The sequence below is a fragment of the Mobula birostris genome, chromosome 1 (assembly GCF_030028105.1).
Source record: "Mobula birostris isolate sMobBir1 chromosome 1, sMobBir1.hap1, whole genome shotgun sequence".
Lineage (NCBI taxonomy): Eukaryota > Metazoa > Chordata > Chondrichthyes > Myliobatiformes > Myliobatidae > Mobula > Mobula birostris.
The window spans coordinates 75,174,493-75,197,438 of record NC_092370.1 but is presented as its reverse complement, the minus strand read 5'-3'; the positions used below and the strand labels follow the sequence as shown (position 1 = coordinate 75,197,438).

The following is a 22,946-nucleotide window of genomic DNA, read 5'->3' as shown; positions in this document are numbered from 1 at the left end:
AACAGAGGAATTAAGAGTTGTGGGGAAAAGGCAGGTAGGTGGAGATGAGTCCTTAGCCAGATCCGCCATGATCTAATTGAATGGAGGATCAGGCTCTATGGGCCAGATGGCCAACTCCTGCCCCCAGTTCTTATGTTCTTAAACAGCTATGTCTCAGGTACATGATTTTTTCTGGATCAGTTAATATAAAGACACATAGTTATAGATAAAAATTTAATTTTGTACAACTCCAGAGTACCCCTTAATGCCCAAAAACCAATAAACAATCTAAAAATTCCTGGTTCTCCTTAAAATCAGTGTCAGGCACAGATACAGGAAAAACCTCACTTCATAGAAAGATTGGCATTTCAAGGCTCCCCCAGTACTGCCCCTGCCAGTGCTGAGATCCTTTGGGACTGCCCCCTTCAGTAGTATATTGGAGTCCTGGCCCGGACTTAGAGCTGCAATATCTGGACCAGAGCCTGTAACGTGCTGACCTTTCTGGTAAATCCCAAACCACCGAGGCAGTGTCCTGGAGAACCATTCTGGGGCTGTAGATAATGCAGTGTAGATCTCTGTCACTGATGCCTTGCCTGTCCTTGACCATGGGAGCTGTGAGTGCTGGCATCTAGTTCCTCCAGACCCTCCTGGATGTGCTGCATTGCCAGTTCATCGCCCTTCAACTTTGCCTGTTTCAGGGCCTCCTCGTAGACCTTCCTAGCTTCAGTGTAGTTCCCTGTCAGAAAGCAGAAGTGGTGGATGATGTAAAAGATCTGGCCACTGTCAGCTGTGGCTTCCCGGCAGTTTATACAGAACACAGAACAGTACAACCCAGGAATAGGCCCTACAACCCAGCATGCCCTTGTCAAAAACCTGCACATGATACATATCCTTTCATTACCTGCATATTCCTATGTCTAACAGCCTCTTCAATACCACGATCCTATTTGCTTCCACCATCCCTGGAAGCCACCCACCACCATCTGTGAATGAAAAACTTGTCCTGCACACCTCAGTTGAATTTACCCTTTCTCACATTAAATGCATGTCTTCTTGTACTTCACATTTCTTCTCTGTAAAAGAGACTGACGGTCTACCCCATCTATGCCTCCCAGAATTTTGTAAACTTATCAGGTCTCCCCTCAGCCTCAGACCAGAGAAAATAACTTTGTCCAAACTTTCTCTGTAGCTCACAGAACACACATCAAATGTTGGAAGCAGATCAGGCAACATCTATGGAAGGAAATGAACAGTCAACATTTTGAGCTGACACCCTTAATCATGACTGAAAAAGGGGTACACGCTCTCTAATCCAGGCAGCATCCTGCTGAACTCTCTTACACCCTCTCCAAAGCCTCTACATCCTTTATGTAATGGGGTGACCAGAACTACACACTGTAAGTGCGTCCTAACCAACTGCTATATGCATTCCTGACACATACTCAATGCTCTGACTAATGAAGGCAAGCACACCATTATCTAACACACAGAAAACCCTGGAAGAACTCAGCAGGTCAGGCAGCATCTATGGAAATGAATAAACATTCTATAGGTGAAGTCAGGTGGGTGGGAAAGGTAAAAGGCTGGAGGAGGAGGAATCTAATAGGATACGGGACTGTGGCAGCGAGTCTGGGTGAGTACATGGTTGAAGAGTCGCAGGGCAGCAGAGACCACAAAGGGGGAGCAATGAGATAGGGTTTCACTAAATTCCCATTGAAGAGAAGATTTAAACTTCTTCCGGATAGGCATCCCTCAGAGTCTTCAGAGAGGAGCAGCAAGTCATAAACACAAGGGATTCTGCAGATGCTGCCTTCTTTACTTTCTCTGCTTGTGTGGCCACTTTCAGGGAGAAATGGACGCTATGCAGGAGGGATGTTTCTTCTCTGAATCTCGATACCCCTCTTCCCCCAACTACTTCCCCTCCGACCCCTTAATAAACCTATCTACCCTCTGGATCCTGAACCTGCCAGCTCCTGTTCCTGGAATTCTTCTCGACTGTCCTTCAGTATTGAAGGTACTAAGTAAATGCAATTGGATCCAGGAGACAGAAGCACATGAAGTGCTGGCCTGAGAGCCAGCGACTCCTATCTTATTATCCCGGGGTTTGCCACTTCAACTCAAACTTAGGCAGATTAGGAAATGGGCGATTAGGAAATGGGCTGCTGGAAAATTCAGGATAAGAATTCCTCCTCACCAGTAACAGGGGAAGGGAGGTACTTGGATAGGAAAGGTTTACAAGAATGATATGGGCCAAATGCAGGCAAATAGGACTAGCTTAGATAGGAATATTGGTTGGCCTAACATGATGGGCTGTACGACTCAACGACCCTGTGTCAAGACTCACCACGTCATTTATTTTTGTTATGTTAGCTGTGAAGTATTTATTAGCCCAGGGACATGGGGGAGACCTACCCTGTTCCTTCAAGAAATAGTTTTGTTGGATATTGACATCCACCTGAGAAGGCAGGGCCTTTTGTGGCCTCGATTTACAGGCAGCCCCTCCAACAGTGCAGTTTGAAACATCAGCTTTGTGCCACAATTCTCTGCCCCAGAAAGCAGTGGAGGCTGAGTCATGGAGTCATACAGCATGGTAACAAGCCCTTTGGCCCATCTAAGCTTGTCCTATTTGGTCACGTTTGGCCCATATTCCTCTAAACCTTTCATATCCAAGAATTGTCTGAATTCCTTTGAAAATTATGCAGAACAAGATTTGATGGAAATAGTCTAGGAAAATGGGGATGAGGCAGATCAACTGTGATCTAGTTCCATATTGGAGCAAGCTCAAAGTTTAAAATGGCTCATTCCCGTTCCTGTTTGAGAGTCACAAAGTTAATACAACACATAAACAGGCCCTTTAGCCTAACGTGTCCATGCTGAGCTAGTCTCTTTGCATTTGGCCCAGATCTCTCTGACTCTTATTCCCAATTATCTTGTAGATTGTTTAAAATTCTGACCAAATAAGTCTTGACCACTTCAGTCCCTCCAACAGTCCTTCCTCCATTTCTTGGGAGAGTCAGTCAGTCCCCTCAGTCCTTCCTACATTCCTGGAGAGAGAACACCCCCCCATTCCTCCTCTCTTGGGGAGAGCCAGCCACTTCACCAGGGTCTCCCTGGTCTGAGGCCAAGTAATGGGTGATATGGTGGTATAACTGTTAGCATAATGCTTTACTGCACCAGCAATCATAAGATCGGGGTTCAATTTCTGCCATCATCTGTAAGGAGCCTTATTGAGTTGAACTATCTTTATTGTCATTATACATAGGTACAATGAAACTCTGTTTGGCTTCCTCTCAGGCAATTAAATAAAGCGGTAGATAAAAACTAGACAGTAATAAAAAAAAAGTATTAAATAAGTAGCAGAAAATAAGTTGCAGCAGCACCAGAATATCACAGTAATGCACAAAGTGCCATTAGTGCAAGTATTTGCGTCCTTGTGTGTGCTCACAGTTTCAGTCATTGTTCTGTGGGAGTGGTGTGATGGAGGCCATAGCCCTGGGATAGGAGCTGTTCCTCAGTCTACTTGTTCTGGCTTTTAGTGTCCTGAACCTTTCGCTGGACGGCAGCAGGTCAAACAGGGAGTGGCCGGGGTGTGTGGTATCTCTGGTTATGCTGCTGCTTTCCTCCTGAGTCTGCTGGGATAGATGGTGACCAGTCCTGGGAGCTCCATCCTGACAATTCGCTGGGCTGCCTTCACCACGCGATGCAGGTCTCGTCGCTCAGCGGCTGTGCAGCTGGCATACCACACTGTGACACTACTGGTCAGGATGGTTTCAATTGTGCTTCTGTAGAAGTTAAGCAACAGCTTTGGTGGGAGTTTGGCCTGTTTCAGCTTTCTGAGGAAGAGGAATCTTTGTTGTGCCTTTTTTTACAAGCAGTGAGGTGTTGGTGGTCCATGTCAGCTGTTTTGACAACATAACTCCAAGGAACTTTAGGTTTTCCACACTTTCCACTACCTCTCCATGTATATGGAGGGGGGGGGGGTGTACTCTGTCCTTTGATCTCCTGAAGTCAATGATCATCTCTGTTGTTTTAGAAGTGTTAAGGACCAGGTCGTTGTCCTTACACCATTCCGTCAGATGATCTACCTCAAGCCTGTAGGATGTTTCATCCTCATCCGAGATCAGGCCAACCACCGTGGTATCATCCGCAAAGTTAGTTATGGAGTTAGAGGTGTAGATGGGGGTGCAGTCATGTGTGAAGAGTGTATAGAGCATAGGGCTCAGCACACAGCCCCGCGGGGTGCCTATTTTTAAGATGAGGGTGGTGGAGGTGTGCTTACCAATTCTGACTTGCTGTGGTTGGTCTGTGAGAAAGTCCATGACCCATGAGCATAGGAAGGAACCAAGGCCAAGAGTGTTCAGTTCGCTGACCAGTTTATGGGGGATGACTGTGTTAAATGCAGGACTGAAATCCACAAATAACATCCTCACATAAGTGTTAGGTTCCTCTAAGTGAGTCAGAGTAATATGGAGGGCTGTTGTGATTGCATCCTCTGTGGAGCGGTTTGCCCGATAGGCAAACTGGTGTTTGTCCAGATCAGGTGGGATTATAGCCTTCATGTGTGAGGGCACAAGTCTCTCAAAGCACTTCATGGCTATGGGTGTCAGCGCGACAGGGCGATAGTCATTCAGGCACTTCACAGCTAATTTTTTGGGCACTGGGATGATGGTGGAGGTTTTAAGGCATGTTGGAACAACAGCTTGTTGCAGTGAGAGGATAAATATACTTGTAAACACCTCAGCAAGCTGGTTGGCACATGCTTTCAGTACCTGGCCGGGCACTCCATCTGGGCCAGCTGCCTTACTCGCATTCACTTTCCTCAGGGTGGATCTCACCTGATGTTGCTTAAGGACCAGTGTGGACTCATCGTCAGGTGGGTTGATGAGTGGAGCAGCCTCCCCCCTCTGAGTATCAAAGCGGGCAAAGAACTGGTGTAGGACATCAGGCAGTGTGGTGTCATCATCTGGCAGCAGATTATTGGTTTTGTAGTCTGTCAGCGCCTTGTTGCCTTTCCACATACTGCAGGGGTGATTTTCTTTATTTTCTTTTTCAATCTTTTTATTGGTTTCATAATGGTAAACATAACATAATATTGATACAAAGTTATTGGGATTACATTGTTATAATTAACATATTTAAATATAAACCCAGTTGACACATGGGTATTAAAACTCCCAAACAGGATACAAATTTAATATACATTAATAAAGAGAAAAAAAATCATGAAAAAGGAAGAAAATATATAAAAATATACCCCAAAAGAAAAAACTAGCCTAAACAATGTTAACCAACAGTGCTTCACTGTAGGCTTGTTTGTCTCCTGACCTAAAGGCTGCATCGCGCTCCCTGGGTAGTGCCTTCACATTGCTGTTAATCCATGGTTTTTGATTGGGAAACACCTTAATTGTCTTTTGTGTTATTACATTTTCTGTGCAAAACTTAATATATCCTAGGACTGAACCAGCATATTCCTCCAGGTCTGCTCCCTTTGCAAACAAGCCCCAATCTGTGTTGTCAAAACAGTCCTGTAGCATCCAGGTGGCTTCCTCAGACCACACATGTACTGTCTTGATAGTTGGTTTTACTCTGCAGATCCGTGGTCTGTAAGCTGGGGTCAGTGTGAGGGTGATACGGTCCGATTGTCCTAGGTGTGCAGATGGGGGTCGCTTTGAATGCTCCTGGAATACTTGGGTAGACTTGGTCTAGTATGTTATTTTCTCGTGTCGGGAAATTCACATTTTTGTAAAATTTGGGCATGACCAGTTTAAGATCAGTGTGACTGAAGTCCCCTGCTGCAATGATCACTCTGTCCGGGTGAGCCATGCACTGTTTTTTGGCGCTATCATGTAGCTTTTCCAATGCTAACTTAGCTTTAGCTTGCGGTGGAACGTATACAGCCATAATTATTATCGACGTGAATTCCCTCGGGAGAAAGAACGGTCTACACTTTACCGCAAAAGGAGCTCCAAGTCCATGCAGCAGTGTTTATTCACAATGTTCACGGCTGCGCACCAATTATTGTTTACATAGACACACAGTCCTCCTCCCCTGCTCTCCCCGAGTCCTTCGTGCGGTCGGCCCTGTGACCAGTGAGTTTATTCTGAATGCTCTGGTTTCCTCCCACATATCAAAGACGTGTGGGTTAGTAATTTATGGGCATGCTATGCTGGCACTGAAAGAATGGCAACACTTGCGAGCTGCCCCCAGCACATCCTCAGCCAGTGTTGGTCATTGATGCAGATGGGGCATTTCACTAATGTAAATATGACAAATAAAGCTAATCTTTACCTGCATGGACAAGGATCCTGGCCATGTTGCTGAGGATCCTGTGCTCGTCAGTGTGGCCCATCTCCCTCGCCAGGCTGGATGCCCTGCTGATGTACTCGTAGGCCTGGTCGTAGCAGCCCTTCATGTCCAGCACGGTGGCCAGGTCATTCAGCAGTACCACTGCCTGTCAGACAGAGTGAGACACAGGGGAGAGGGAGTCAAAAGCAGGGACATCAATACCCACAAAATTCTGGAGGAACCTAGCAGGTCAGGCAGCATCTATGGAGGGGAACGAACAGTTGATGTTTTGGGCCAAGACCCCACAGCAACACTTCACCCAACCGGCACCACAATCAATGACCCAACATTGGGGCAGCACAGTAACACCGTGGTTAGCATAATGCTATGACAGCGCCAGCAACCACTGCTGTGTGTAAAAGGTTTGTACATTCTCCCTATATCTGCATAGGTTTCCTCCCGGTGCTCTGGCTCCCTTCCCCGTTCCAAAGGCATATGGGTTAGTAAGTCAATGGATGTAATTGGGCTGGAAGGGACTGTTACTGGGCTGTATCTCTGAATAAAAATTTAAAAATAAACAGCATCCACACAAATCTGATCCTGGCAGCATCTTCGTATTTTAGTTTAATAACATCTTTCACCTGTCTTCACTGAATATCAGGTCCCTATGAATGAATTGTCATCCTTGATCATCCTGAAACCACATCTTGATAAATTGCAACTATATGACACTTATTTTACTTTTTGTATGATTAATTCATCTACCTTATCAGACATATCATGAAAAACAGTCCATGGACTCTGATCACACTTCTCATTGCCTTGATAATCAAGACCCCACCCACCCCGGACATTCTCTCCTTCCCCCTCCCATCAGACAGAAGATATACTGGCCCTAAAGTACTTATCACAAGGCTCAAGGACAACTTCTGTCCTGCTATTATAAGACTATTGACCAGTCTGATGAGATAGACTCCACTTCACAATCTACCTTCTCATTGCCATGCACCTTATTGCCTGACTGCAGTGCACTTTCGCTGTAACCATAACACTTTATTCTACATTCTATTTTCCTTTGTAGTACCTCAAATAACTGAAATGATCCACATGGATGGCATGCAAAGTGTTTCACTGTACCTCAGAACATGTGACAGTAATAAATCAATGCATCAATTCATTGTAAGACTCTACATATTGAGACACAGAACCATGCCCCTTGAACAGGGTTAGTCCTCCTTGCATTAGTCACACTGTAACCCCAGGTGTTTCTCCTGTGACTTCCATTGTGTTTTGTTTCGATCCTTAGCTTCTCCTCCTTGGTCTTCTCGTCCTTTTTCCACTCATTTAAATCCTCCCACCAGCTCTGGATCATAACCACAAAATGGTACTGAACCCCTTTCGCCACACACCTCATCACAGCAAAAAAAAAAGCAAGATCCCATAAACCTTAAGTCCGGCACTTCTCCGTCACCACAACTCATAACAATGCTGCCTGGATGTAACTTATCATACCTGTACACATCCCACCTCTCCAAGAACTGCTCACATTGCCCCAACATCTAAATCCCTCTCTCCTGCACGCCCATTTCAGCCTCACATTCAGCTGGTGTACTCTGTTCCTGTACCACATTGCAAGGAGACAGAGGGAGAGAAAGAGAGAAATCTCTCCAGCATTGTACAGATCGATTCATTGACTGGTTGGCTGACCATATAATCCTAATAAAGTAGCTTATTTTATAACTGTTAACATGTGCAAAGTGCCTCCTTTGTTTGCAAATACCTCTTGCTGCTGATTCAGGAAAGAACAAGGAAAGAATTTTTTAAATATTTTGATACTCACATACACTGGATATGGGAAGTAATCCCAAGATTCTGAACTTTTCAATTTATCTCCCAACTTTAAATGCACATTGTAGGACCTGCTCCCTCTCCCCACCCTCAGGTACCATGGACACTCCCTATCTAGAGCCACTCTGACAAATGCATGGACCTGGCATCAAAGAGACAATATCCTATTATGGATTAAAAACAATCAATACTGATAATACTCAGCAGGTCAAGCAGTATCTGTGAGAAGACAAACAGACGCAAAGGCCCTTCAGAACTGGGTTTGAACCTCTGAGTATTTTCAGCATCTTCTGGTTTTATTTTAGATTTCTGGCATCTGCCAGAGGAAGTGGTTTGAGTTTGAGGCAGATACTGAAACATTATTTAACAACATGGACAGGTACATGAATAAGAAAGGTTCAGCCAAGCACAGGCATATGGGACTAGCTTAGATGGGAATTTTGGATGACATGAACGAACTATCACTGGAGTGGGTTGGAGGTCCTGGATCCCTGATTTCATGCTGTATGACTCTGTGACTTAAACCATACTTTTATGTTCACCTGGTTAGAGGCCATGATAATTGGTAAATTGGTGAAAACTTGCCTTGCATGCCATCCACACAGATCATTTTAACACTTCAGTACATTGAGGTAATACACAGGAAAACAATAACAGGACACAATATAAACCACAAGAAATTCTGCAGGTACCGGGATTGCAAAGCTACGCAATATGCTGGAGGAACATGGCAGGCCAAGCAGCATCCATGGAAATGAACAAACAGTTGACGTTTCAGGCTGAGATAGGACTTAATAAAGTGTTACAGTTACAGAGAAAGTGCAGGCAGACAATAATGTACAAGGTCATTACAGGTAGGTTTTGAGCTCGAGTTCATATTATCATACTAGGGAATGATGATTCAATAGATCTAACAGCTGGACAGAAGCTTGGTAGTACGTTTACAGACTTTGTGTCTTCCACTCAATGGGAAGAGGGGAGATGAGAATCTGTCCAGGGTGGTTGAGGTCTTTGATAATGTTGGCTGCTTTACTGAGGCAATGAGAAGTGTAGACACATGGAGGGAAGGCTGGTCTCTGTGAGGTCCTGAGCTGTGTCCACATCTCTCTGCAGCACACACCATTTGCCCTTACAACCAAGACCCTCACCCCAGACTTTTTCCTCCTCTCTTAAGCCACAACGCTGGCAGTTGCTGCTTTGTCCCAGGGACCCATCTGCCCAGCAGTGTCCAATGCTGTGTGTTTGTTGCAGGGGTCTCCTGTTCTACCTGCCTGTACCTACTTCCTCTGCCTGGTGCTCACCCATCATTGCAGTGTCTTAAGAGCCATCTCTCATGGTGTGGCTACCTTCAGTAAACATTCTATCCACATGTCCTCAGCACGCAGGTGATAGGGACTAGGTAAGTGTGGGGACAGGAAGTACTGTAGGTGAGCTGGAGGTGGCACAGAAAAGACTCACGCAGAGTTGCCGGGCTTCAGTTATAAGGAGAGACTGGAGTGTGGATGAACTGGGCCTATTTTCCCTGGAGAGAAGGAGGCTGAGGAGTGACCTTATAGAGGTTTAGAGAGGGGCTATATAGTGGATGGTCATGAACAATGTAAGCAGATAGGACTAGCTCAAGTAGACACCTTGGTCAACATGGACGCCGGGACAAAGGACCTGCTTCCACGCTATATAACACAATGGGGACCTTTATGGGAGCGGCATCAATGCGTGGGCTGGGGAGAGCACAGAGGGGGCAGCTGGTTGCTGTAAAAGCCCCTCACCTGTGGGTGTGCCTCGCCGTGTACATCCTGAGCAATGGTTAGCGCCTTCTGGTACAGAGTGGTGGCCAGCTCTAACTGTCCCCGGCTTAGCAGGTAGCGAGCGCAGGAGTCCTGGACCATGGCCAGCAGCAGACGTGTGTTCTCCCGCTCCTCTGCTGAACACAGCAAACAGAGCCGTCACTCCAACAATGCCAGGCATGTCACCCCACGCCGATTCCCCCTTCCCTGGTACCCACTCCATCAACAACAGCCCAACACCCCTGATACCCACCCCATCAACAATGCCCCAACCCTGAAATTCACCCCTACATCACTTCCCTTACCCACCTGGCAACCCTGATCCCTTCCCCACCCCCACGACCCACAACCCGAACCCTGATCCCTTCCCCACCCCCACGACCCACAACCCCACCAACCCTGATCCCTTCCCCACCCCGACCCACAATCCCACCAACCCTGATCCTTTCCCCACCCTCACGATCCACAACCCCCCAAACCCTGATCCCTTCCCCACCCCCACGACCCACAACCCCACCAGCATCTCCATCACCTTGAACCCCCACCCCCACCAGCATCTCTGTCACCTTGATCAGACCCCCAAAACCACATCCCCCCACAGCAGGCTTGGGCAAGCACAGGCAGAGGCTCTAAGAAAAAAAGTAAACAAGTTTCCAGTAAGTTTTTTTTCCTGTTAGTACATAGCTAGTGCACTGAGAATGGATCTACAAGTAGTGGTATGCTCCTCATGTGAGATGTGGAAAATTGGTGAGACCTCCTGTCTCCCTGATAACTACATCCGCTCAGAATGCATCGAACAGCAGCTCCTTAGAGGCCCTGTTAAGGAACTGGAGCTGCAGCTAAATAACCTTTGGGAAACTGAGATAATAGATAGGAGCTATGGGGAGGTAGTCACCTGTAAGTTGCGGGAGGGAGGTCCTGTGGGTGATTGTCAGGAGAGGAAAGGAGAAGGTGAACAGCCAGAAGTTATGGTACATATCAGTACCAATAACATAGCTAGGAAATGGGAAGGGGTCCTGAAGAGAGAATATAGTGAATTAGGCGTAAGCTAAAAATCAGGACCTCCGGGGAGTAAACTCTGGACTGGGACTGTGCCACAAGCCAGTGAGGGTAAAAACAGGATGATTTGGCAGGTGAATGCATGGCTGAGGAACTGGTGCAGTCAGCAGCATTTTGGATTTCTGGATGATTTGGATCCCTTCAAGAGAAGGTATGATCTGTACAAAAAGGACACCTGAACCCAAGGGGGACCAAATCCTTACCGAGTTGTTGGGAAGGGTTTAAACTAATTTGGTAGGAGGATGAAAACCAGAGTGATCGGGCTGACAATAGGGCAGTTGGTGCACAACTAGATACAATGTGTTGTGAGACTGCAAAGAACAAGCAGCTGGAAGGGCAAAATTGCAGTCAGTGGCATGAGTTAAAATATAACGGGGGGCCAAAATCAAAAAGGGTGATGAATACAGGGCTGAAGATGTTATATTTGAATGCACACAGTATACGGAATAGATAGATGATCTTGTGAGGCAGTTAGAGATGGGCAGGTAGGATGTTGTGGGCATCTACATCGTGGCTGAAAGATCATACCTCGGAGCTTAACATCCAAGGATACACATTGTATCAAAAGGATAGGCAGATAGGTGGAGTGGGGGGGGGGTGACTCTATTGATATAAAAAAATTGAAATCAAATCCTTGGAAAGAGGTAATATAGGATTGGAAGATGTAGAATTCTTGTGGGCAGAGTTAAGAAACTGCAAGGGTAAATGAAGACCCTGACGGTAGTTATATAAAGGTATCTGAACAGTAGCCAGGATGTGGGCTACAAATTACAAGGGGAGAAAGGAAAATGTTGTTTTAATCATGGGGGATTTCAATATGTAAGTAGATTGTGAAAATCCGGTCAGTACTGGTTCCAAGAGAGGGAATTTGTAGAATGCCTATGAGATGGCTTTTTTGAGCAACTTGTAGTTGAGCTCACTAGGGGAAAGGCAATTCTGGATTGGGTGGTGTGCAATGACCCAGATTTGATTAGGAAGCTTAAAAGAACTTTTCAGAGGCATTCACCATAGAATTCACCCTGCAGTTTGAGAAGGAGAAGTTAAAGTCAGATGTACCAGTTTTACAGCAGAGTAAAGGGAATTATAAAGGCATGAGAGAGAAGCTGGTGAATGTTGATTGGAAAGGGATGACAACAGAACAGTAATGGCTGGTGTTTACGGGGGAAATTCAGAAAGTGCAGGAAAGATACATCCCAAAGATGAAGATGTATTCTAAAGGGAGGATGAGGCAACCGTGGCTTTCAAGGGAATCAAAAGACAGCATAAGAGCAAAAGGGAGGACATATAATAGAGCAAAAATTAGTGGGAAGGTAGAGGATTGGGAAGCTTTTAAAAACCAACAGAAGACAACTAAAAAAGCCATAGAGAAAAAATACGAAGGTAAGCTAGCCAATAACATAAAAGAGGATATTAAAAGTTTTTTTCAGATATATCAAGAGTAAAAGAGAGAAGAAAGTAGATATTGGATGACTGGAAAATGATGCTGGAGAGGTAGTAATGGGAGACCAAGAAATGGTGGAGGAACTTAATAAGTATTTAACGTTAGTCTTCACTGCGGAAGACACTAGCAGAATGCAAGGATTGCAAGTGTCGGGGGAAGAAATAAGTGCAGCTGCTATTATTAAGGAGAAGGTGCTTGAGAAACTGAAAAGCATGAAGGTAGTTGAATCATCCGGACCAGATGGACTACACTTCAGAGTTCTGAAAGAGGTAGCTGAAGAGATTGTGGAGGAATTAGTCATGATCCTTCAAGGATCATTAGATTCTGGAATGGTTCCTGAGGACTGGAAAATTGCAAATGCCACTCCATTCTTTAAGAAGGGAGGCAGGCAGGCAGAAGGAAATTACAGGTCAGTTAGACTGACTTCAGTGGTTATCATCACTATTATTATTTCTTTTTGCATTTGTACAGGCCATTTTCTTTTGCACATTGGTTGTTTGTCCATCCTGTTGGGGTGATCTTTCATTGTGTTTCCTCTATTTACTGTGAATGCCTGCAAGAAAATGAATCTTAGTGTTGTATATGGTGACATATATGTACTTTGATAACAAATTTACTTTGAGTTTTGAACTTTATAAGGCTTTGGTCAGACTGTGTAGTTTTGGATCTCATATCCAAAAAAGGAAGTCCTGGCATCAGAAAGGGTCCAGAGGAAGTTCATAATTCCAAGAATGAAAGGGTTAATGTATGAGGAGCACTTGACGGACCTTCTTCAAGTACATGGTTGGCAAATGGTGTAGTGGCATCTGCACTGGACTTCAAGGCGAGTGGTCCTGGGTTCCAATCTCGCTGGTTCCTTGCACACTTTCCATCCATGCTGGGTTGGTTTGCTTCATAAAAAAAAACAGACAAATGCCAAATAAATGGCAAGGTCATTGCCCGATGCGCCACAAGGTGCGGAGAGGAACAATGACAACTCCAAGTACATAACGTATATGTCATCATACACAACCCTGAGATTGATTTTCTTGCCTGGATGGTAGGGATCCCTGATGGATGCTGAGTTTATGTGACAGAGTTCCAAGTAGATGTGCTCGGAGGTGGGGAAGGGCTTTATGCATGATGGACCAGCCACATCCACTACTTTTTTTGGAGGCTTTTCTGTTCAAAGGCATTGGTGTTTCCATACTAGATCGTGATGCAACCAGTCAATGTATTCTCCACCATACATCTATAGAAGTTTGTCAAGTTTTAGATGACTTGCCAAATCTTTGCAAACTTCTAAGAAAGTACAAGCGCTGCCACTCTTTCTTTGTAATGGCATTTACGTGATGGGCCCAGGACAGATCCTCTGAAATGATAACACCGAGGAAAGCATAGAGGTGCTGAACCCCTCCACCTCTGATTCCCCCCGACGAGAACTGGCTCACAAACCTCTGGTTTCTTCCTCCTGAAGTCAATAATCAGCTCCTTGGTCTTGCTGACATTGAGTGAGAGGTTGTTCTTATGGCACCACTCAGCCAGATTTTCAGCCTCTCTCCTAAAGGCTGATTTATGATGTCATCAGCAAACTTAAATATGACATTGGAGCTGTACTTAGCCGCACAGTCGTAAGTATAAAAGGAGTACACCAAGTTGCAAAGCACACAGCCTTGTGGTGCACCTGTGCTTGGAGACTGTGGAGATGTTGTTACCAATCTGAAATGACTGGAGTCTTCAAATGAGGAAATCAAGGATTTAGTTGCACAAGGAGGTATTAAGGCCAATGTCCTGAAAATGGACATTAGTTTTGAGGGTATGATAAGATTGAATACAGAGCTGTAGTCGATGAAGAGCATTCTTTTGTATGCATCTTTGCTGTTCAGATGTTCCATCGGTATTACATCCTTGCTTTTATATTCTAGTCTCTCAATGAGAAGGGACCGGAAGCTCAAGATGAATTGAGCATGCATAGCCAGTGAAACAGTCACCTGGTCTATTCTTAACTTCACCAGTATTTCATCAACCCCACGATGTGGTCTCCTCTGCCCAATGTAGACCAGACAACCAGAGTATCTGTCCAAGACTGCCCTCTAGAGCTTCCCTTCTCACCCCCACACCAACCCATCTGTCCTCGTACTTCTCTGTTGCTACAGAGGCCAAATGCAAACTGGTAAAACAACATCTGTTATCCTATTTTGGTAGTCTAAGGGTACAAACACTGAACTGACAGATAGAACACAGTGTAGGGAAGTGCATGATCATACAATACGATAGAAGGATTAAAGGCATAGACTATTTTCTCAAGGGGAAAGGATTTCAGAAATCAAAAGTGCAAAGGGACTTGGGAGTCCTAGTGGAAGATTCTCAAAAGATTAACTTACAGGTTGAGTCAGTAGTAAGGAAGGCAAATGCAATGTTAGCATTCATTTCGAGAGGACTAGAAGTTAAAAGCAAAAATGTAATCTGAGGGTTCATATGATGTAGGTCAGACCACATTTGGATTATTGTGAGCAGTTCTGAGCCCCATATCTATGAAAGAATATACTGGGATTAGAGAGGGTCCTGAGAAAGTTCACAAGAATGAAAGGGTTAACATTTGAGGAGTGTTTGATGGATCTAACCCTGTACTTTCTGGCATTAAGAAAGAGGGGAACGTATTGAAACCTATCAAATATTGAAAGGCCTAGATAGAGTGAACGTGGAGAAGATGTTTCCTAAAGTGGTAGCCTCTAGGACCAGATGGCACAGCCTCAGAATGGAAAGATGTCCCTTTAAAACAGATACGAGAAGGAATTTCTTTAGCAAAGAGGTCATGAATCTGTTAAATTCACTGCCACAGATGGCTGTGAAAGCCAAATCATTGGGTATATTTAAAGCAGAGGTTGGTTAGTAATGGTGTAAACGTTATCGGTAGAAGTCAGGAGAATGGGGTTGAGAGGGAAAATAAATCAGCTGTCATCAAATGGTGGAGAGACTCGATGGGCTGAAAGGAGTAGAATTAGACCAACCTCTTATGGTATTTTCCGATTCTGTTTAACATGAGAAGATATTGAGTTGCCTGGGACTATATTCACTGGAATTTAGAAGAATGGGAGGGGATCTTATAGAAACTTATAAAACTATGAAAGGGATAAATAGGACAGAGGCAGGAAAGTTGCTTCTACTGGCAAGTGAGACCAGAATTAAGGAACATAGCTTTAAGATTTGGGGGAGAGGGATAGATCTGGAACAGAGATGAGGAGAAATTGTTTTTCTCTGTGGAATTTTCCGCCCAGGGAAGGAGTAGAGGTTACCTCATTGAGTCAGTAAGATGTGTTATATTTTACTTAGAGCGCAGAACAGGCCCTACCGGCCCAAAGAGCTGCACAGCCCAGCAACCCATCTATTTAACCCTAGCCTAACCACAGGACAATTTACAATGACCAATTAACCTACTGACCAGTACATCTTTGGATTATGGGAGGAAACAAGAGTACCCAGAGGAAACCCACATACTTACAGGAAGAACATACAAACTTCTAACTGATGGCACCGGAATTGAACACACCCCGAGCTGTAATAGTGTCACTCTAAATGCTACACTATCATGGTACCCCATTTAAGACATAGTTACATAGATTTTTGCACAGCAGGGTTAAGGATTGAGAGGAAAAGGCGGGAGGTGGACCCAAGTCATCACCCATAATCTAGATCAGCCATAATCTTACCAATGACGGAGCATGCTCGATGGACCAGATGGCTGACTCCTGCTAGTTCTGATGTAACTGTTCAAGGACACCTATCCCACTGTTGCAGGGCTCTTGAATGGATGTTATAAGCTCAAATAAGAACTCTTGCTCTCCTCGCTGTGGCCCTTGCACATTGTCTACCTGCACTGCACTTTCTCTGTAACTGTAACACCATATTCTGCCTTTTATTTTCCACTTGTACTACCTTGATGTATTTACACATGGAAATGGACGACACACAAATGTATCTCAGTACATGTAACAATAATAAACAAATTACCAATAGCAGTGCATTCCAGACAGCATATCCTGCCGTCACTGGGGGGGCCTGGTGTGAGTATTTACACAGTGGGGGAGCCAAGTTCATTGTGCTGCAGGAGACACTAAGGCTGACCAGCTGTGGACAAAGCTGCAAATGATCCCACAGACCAACAAACCTACCTGACAAAGCTTCCTCAGGAACTGCTTCCTCATGCTGAACCTTCTCCTCCAGTGTCTCGATGCACCACTTGTATCCTTCAACTGCCAAATAGTGCCTGTGTCAGAAAGTAAAAGAGCACAAACGTCAGCCATTCATCATAGGTAACTGCTTCAAGAGACAGAAGGAACCAGAATTAAATATATTATCACTGACTTAGAATATGTGAAATTTGTTGTTTGGTGGCAGTAGTACAGCGCAGATGTAAAATCACCATAAATTACAAAGATAGTCCATAAAACCAAATTGTTTATGGACTGTTCAGAAATGTGATGGAGGAGGGCAAGAAGCCATTTTTGAATTGTTGAGTGTGGGTCAGGCTCCTGTCCTCCTCCCTGATGATCATAAGGAAAAGAGGACATGTCTTGGATGGTGAGGGCTCGGAGTCTGGAGGTGATAGGAGAAGGAAACGAGGTGGGTAGTGAGAGTGGCACCACCTCTTGAAGATGTCCTCGCTGATGCGGAGTGTTGTGCCTGTGATGGAGCTGGCTGAGTCTTCAACCCTCTGAAGCCTCTTATGATCCTTGTACATCTGTAGTGATGTGCAAGGGTCTTTGGCAACGTATCAAATCTCCCCAAACTCCAAATGAAGTAGAGCTTCTGGTGCCCCCCCCCCTTTCGGACTGCATCATTGTGTTGGGCCCAGAACAGATTTTGGAGATGCTTACACCCAGGAATTTAAAGATGCTCACCCTTTCCACTGCTGACTCTTCCATGAGATCTGACTGCGGCTCAATGAGAATGTCTGACTGAGGGATTAAAATACCAAAAGCAGTTGGTGAACTCGAGGGGAACCCTTTCCTCAGGTAAGAAGGGAAGGAGCCTCAGATAAAGTGGGTGTTAAAACCTGCTTCAAACAGTCAGGGATGGAAGTCAAGAAGCAATTCCTCATGCAAAGGGAGTGAAAATTTGGGACTCTACCCCCTCACACCCTGATCCCTCCTTCCAGTAATTTTATTACAGCAGATTCTGTATTTTTCTGGAAGATTCTGAATTTTTCTGCAGCAGATATCATGCCACTTGAATGTGGCTATTTCATAGGCTACCTCTTATCACAGTAATGTGCTTTATCACTCTAGTAAGCTAATTTTTAGTATAATACACCCATAATTTATTTAGTCTTTTCTTTGTTCATTTTTTCTCTCTTCCTTAAAGTAGTGTGAGTTGGTTACCATTATTTTCCATTGTTATAAACACCTAATAAACTGCTATAATTACAAGATTTACGCCTCATTTTGACTTTTGAAGAAACTCTGGATCAATATCACTGGATCCAAAACCCTCTAAACTTTCTTACACATGTACCCTGTCCAAATATCGTTCAAGTGTCATTATTGCCATTATCTTTGTAGCTAAATTGGAATTGGTTTTTGTTACATGCTTATCTTGCATTCTTTTCATACAGATGAATTAATTACAGTGCATTGAGGTAGAACAAGACCAATTTCTCTGACAGCTTATTCCACAGACCTACCACCCTCTGGGTGAAGAAGTTGCCCCTTTTAAATTTTTTCAAGATGGAGTCAATAGAAACGCAGAAAACTGAGATGGATGAATACTAATAGTTATCAGGGTTCACTGAATCAAAGGGTGCAGAAGGAGATACACCACGTTGATCAAACAGATTTCAGGGACTGAATGGCTTCGCCCTGTTCTAACTCCAGAGGATGCACCTTCCTCCTGTCCCAAAATTAACTTCAAGTTGACCAACAGCAAGTTCTCACCCCTCTCAGTGGAGCTGCTCGGGTTGAAGGTTGGAGCAGCAACTGAACCCTCCCCCCCACCCCCTGCCTCAGATAGAATGCTTGAGTCACTCTCCAATTCTGAAAGTGCCCCTAGGTCCTGTACCTGGTTGCTGGAGGGATTGAGCAGAGGAGCAGCTATAGGGAGGAAGGGGGACCGGTTCTTCAGCTATATCAAGCGGAGATCTGGCAGCTGCCTTTGTTTCACACTCACCGGTCAGTGGTGGCATAGATGTTGCACAACTTGAGGGATATCTCAATGAGGGCGTTGTCATCCTAGAGAGACAAAGAGGGAGGGAGGGAGGGTCAGAGGAGAGGGGAGGGAGTGGGAGGGGTAGGTGGGAGAGGATGGGTGGGGAGGTGGAAGAGGGGAAGGGGTAGAGATGAGTGAAGGGTACAGAGGGGATGAGAAGGTGCAGAAGAGGGAGGCAAGAGACAAATGAAGAGACGAGGAGAAACATAAAGAGATGTGTCAGGACACAAAGTAGCGAGGGCTTTGGGGGGATGGTCAGTGGACGACATTCCAGAAGACAAAACGTCTATCTGGCTCGGCCCCAAGCATTTCATCCCCCACAGTCTACAACACACTCTGTAGTTACTCACCTGGGCTGCTCTGACAGCACCTCCCAAATCCCAGACATCCCCCACACAAGGACGAAGGCAGCAGGCACACGGGCACACCACCACTCACAGGTTCCCTCCACATTCCTGTAACTCCCTCCCCACCAGCGCCTGGGAGCATCTTCCTCAAGGGACAGTTTGATGTGGCACCTCCCCCGACCCTCTCCGGGGTATCACTAGGGATGGACACCCAAACCCAGCTGTGATTCCTGCCATTGAAGACCTGTTAATCGACGCTTACCTGCTGCATTCCCGACCCAAGTAAGTGACTCATTGTTGCTTTGAAGAGACGTTCAGCCTGTGAGGGAGAGAATGAGAAGTGAGCTCAAGTTACCAGCGTAGACCCAAGGAGGGGGATGAGATATAAAGATTTAAAGTTACATTTGTCACATGTGCATGAAAACATTGAAAAATGCGGTGAAAAGCTTTGCCTGCAAACACAACCAACACAGTTTGAGGATGTGCTGGGGGCAGCCCACAAGTGTTGCCATGCCTCCAACGCCAACGTCGCATGCCCACAACTTACTAACCCTAACACTCTTTGGAATGCGGGAGAAAACTAGAGAACCTAGAAGAAAACCACATGGTCATGAGGAGAATCCACAAACTCTTTACATATAGCAACGGGATTTGAACCCGAGACGCAGGGGGCACTGTAAAGCATTTTGCTAGCTGCTACCCAAAGCTGTCCAAAGTTCAGGTTCAGTAGTGATTGGCAAACAGGTGATATCTATATTTGGGAGTCAAGAGGTTTTGGAAGGGTGGGTCAAAGGACTGGAGGAAAAGATAAGATCAAGGATCAGGGAGGCTGCCATTGTTGATCTCACTTACGCTAAGGAGGTCTCCATGAAGGAAGGCCAGGTTCGCCATCTGCACAGAGTATAAGAGGGAGCAGCATTAGAATATAATCATGGTCAACAGTACGCAGGTCACAGTTTCTGGGCAACAAACAGTGTAACGTCCCCGCTCTCGTGTATCCAGCCACAAACAATCTGCTGGAGAAATTCAGTGGCTTGAGCAGCATCTAAGGAAATGCTGACATAGGATGCATTTTTCAACCAAGTGTCGACAATTCCTTTCCCTCACTCCCCCTCCCCAAACAGATGCTGCTTGACACTCGAGTTCCTACAGCACTCTGTGTCTTGCTCCAGATTCCAGCATCCATAGTCTCGTCTCCACTTTATTACTCCATTGCAAAGTCTCGTTAACATGTCATATGTCCACTCTCAGAGATTTTCTCTTCACTCTGATGGGAATTCTCAGATCCTCTCTCACTACTCTTCCTCTGTGATCTCTGCTCTCTTCAGCCCTCAGCTCGTTATACCGTCCATCTCCCATCTACTCTTTCAGCCCAGCTAATGGGTCACAACCCAAAAGGTTAGCTGTCTGTTTCCTTCTACAAATGCTTGTCTGACATGCCAAATTCCTCACCTCTCACTCCTTCACCAACTCGTCTTCCCTCCCCAGATACAGAGCTTCCATTCCACATTGTCTAGGAACTGGTGTCAGGAGTCGGAGTGACCATTGTTGGTGAAGAGCCCTTGCCCCTTACCTGGCAGTAGATATAGCTGATGGCCTGATTGTTCTGTGCCTGTTGGGCCATGTGAAGGGCTTGGTGCAAAATCCGCTCTGCATCCTTCAGCTCTCCCTTGGCTGCACTCAACTACACAGGAAGATACAATGTCACACTCACCCATCAAAGAAACAGATCCCCCAGTAACCGCAGGCTCGAGGAGTCACTGCAACCAGAGTAATTGTGCCCCATTGATGTCTGTCAGCCCTGCCTCTCGTACAGTGTGATGCGCCCTCAGTACAAACCCTCCCACAATGCGACCTTCCCTCAGCTCCACCCTTTAGAGTGACCCTCCCTCAGTACTGCCCCTTTTTTACAAAACTACAGAAGTTCATTTACACAAAAAATACACATTCAGTATTTACAACAGTGAATAAATTCAAATAAAGATATGATTACTACTGTCTATAAAAGTCAATTCCCTGCCCCCCCCACTCCCAGAAAACCCCCATTGTGACTGCATACTCCCTCTCCAAGGACAGCCAGGCACGGATGTATCCTTGGAAGAGGGGCAGGCAGTTAGCCCTGGCTGAAAGTTACTATCTCCACATTGGGGAATTGAACCCTGGTCTCTTGGCATACAGGGTTACTAACAAGAAAGTGTGAGCTTCTTCATGCAGTGTGACCTCCCTCACTACCAACCATCCCTCAGTGAAATGCACAGCCAAAGAAGAATGACAGATGTCCGTCCCATTGTTTGAGAGAACCTGAAATCTGGCTGAGGTGGGAAATCCCATCTTGACCAGGAGAGGAGGTGCCCGAGCTCATAGGAGAAGCAGACCTTTGCGTGTTTGATGAGGAGTATGATCTCATCCTCTGATGCTAACTGTTTCTCACCCCACTGGAAGATGCCGATGGTAGCCAGCAGCGCTAGAGAGGAAACAGAAAGCAGACCATCAGCAAGGAGGGGACAATGGGAAGGGCAGATCATGAAACAGTACTTAAGGAAATGCATGGGGGGGGGTGGATGGAGTAGAAAAGGAAAATTAAACCAGGTTGTAAACAAAAATGACAGAAGTGGGGGACCGACACACTGGGGGGGGGAGGGAGGAATGGGGAGAGTAGACTGAGGGAAATGGGCTGGACTAAACTGGATACATGGTAGAAATAAGGGCTGAAGGGGCAGGTGGTGAATAGGTGGGGTTCAGATGGGGAACAGTGGGTGGTAGATAAGGGAATAGGTCAACTGAGCAAATTGGGAGTCATTCACATGTGATGTGCTGGTTAGTGCGTCAATTTCCCGCTGCAAGTCCCCCCTCCCCACCCCGTGTTCAGCTAAGTGGTAGAATTGGTGGGGGGGGGGCAGTTATGGAATGTAGGAGATGGAATTGCTCCTGTCCAGCATTGACTCAATGGGACAAATGGCCTAGTCCTACGTTGCAAGTGATATGGGCCGGTTAGCCTAGTCTGAGAGCAGTCTGGAACGCGTCGCCTCCAGCCAGCCCAGTGCGGGTGTAGACTGGCTGGGGGCTGGATTCCAGGGTTTGCTCTGCCAGGTGTGGAATCTAGAGGGGCCTGTGAAAGGGGGGAGACGGTGGGGCACCTGGCCTGTCTTGAAGTGGGGTGGGAAGAGAAGGTAGGCGGGCTTTGCCCGGTTGGGGGGAGGGGTTCTATCTGGTGGGGGAGGGGCGAGTCTCTCCGAGGCCCTCCCTCTCACCCAGACTCGTTCCACTCCGGGACCCAAGGCTTCCTCTCCTTGACTGAACATTGGGCCGGGCCAGGCTGCTCCGGAAACCGGAGGCTGGACGCAGCGGCGCCCGACAGGAGCGACCTGAAGCTGGAATCCAGAACCGGCAGCCGGAGCGCAGGCCGCGACTTGCTGCCGTTCGCAACATCACGGAGTCACCAGCAGCCCCGCCCGGACACGTGACTGGCAGCTTAAAGGGGCGGCCCCTGACAATTAAAGGGTCAGGGAGGGGCGAGGCGCGATGGGAAGAGCTGAAGGGCCGTTCACGTTATCCTTGCGCAATATGCCGTTAATTTGAGGCCAATCATAGGGCTCGGAGCCTCTTTACCCGATATCACAAATCATTCATGACCTCTGGCACCATGGACCAGGGCAGCACACACAGGGTCTCCATTTCCGCAGGTTCAAAGTAAATTTATTATCAAAGTACGTATATGTTACCATATACTACCTTAAAAATAATTTTCTTCCAGGCATTTACAGGAAAGAAAAAGATACAATAGAGTTTATGAAAAACTATACGTAAACTGATAGACACTGACAAAGATGTGCAAAAGAAGGCAAACTGCAAGTAAAGAAATACCAAGAACATGAGTTGTAAAGTGTCCCCGAAAATGAGTCTGTACGTCATGGAATCAGTTCAGAGTTGTGGTGAATTAAGTTACCTACTCTGGTTTAGGAGCCTGATAGTTGTAGGGTGATTACAGTTCCTGAACCTGAGTTGTGTACCTCCTGCCCA

At 46.0% G+C, this 22,946-nt stretch overlaps 1 protein-coding gene across 5 annotated transcripts; it reads right to left on the bottom strand.

Moving 5' to 3' along the window:
* Window positions 1–199: 199 nt before the first annotated feature.
* ttc19 (tetratricopeptide repeat domain 19) lies at window positions 200–22,381 on the bottom strand. Of its 5 annotated transcripts, none has more exons than XM_072257411.1 (11): window positions 22,178–22,381; window positions 21,302–21,390; window positions 20,500–20,610; window positions 19,779–19,817; window positions 19,189–19,245; window positions 18,541–18,602; window positions 16,548–16,642; window positions 13,164–13,286; window positions 9,879–10,033; window positions 6,268–6,430; window positions 200–715 (listed from the first exon to the last, which is right to left on the bottom strand). In XM_072257411.1, the coding sequence occupies exons 1-11, from the start codon at window positions 22,353–22,355 to the stop codon at window positions 558–560; spliced, it is 1,230 nt and encodes a 409-aa protein (XP_072113512.1). In that variant the 5' UTR covers window positions 22,356–22,381; the 3' UTR covers window positions 200–557. The 5 variants fall into 5 exon arrangements, with proteins under 5 accessions (XP_072113512.1, XP_072113518.1, XP_072113523.1 ...); XM_072257417.1 differs by having other exon boundaries at window positions 9,879–10,030; XM_072257422.1 differs by lacking the exon at window positions 13,164–13,286.
* Window positions 22,382–22,946: the final 565 nt, after the last annotated feature.

Bases quoted from the DNA above. Each gene is read 5' to 3' on its own strand.
- ttc19 (XM_072257411.1), bottom strand. From the start codon at position 22,355: ATGTTGCGAACGGCAGCAAGTCGCGGCCTGCGCTCCGGCTGCCGGTTC. The intron at 20,611-21,301 runs GTCTGCTTCTCC...CTTCCTGTGTAG, and splicing joins TCCTCATCAAACACGCAAAG to TTGAGTGCAGCCAAGGGAGA. The intron at 16,643-18,540 runs GTGAGTGTGAAA...TTTCTGACACAG, and splicing joins ATCTATGCCACCACTGACCG to GCACTATTTGGCAGTTGAAG.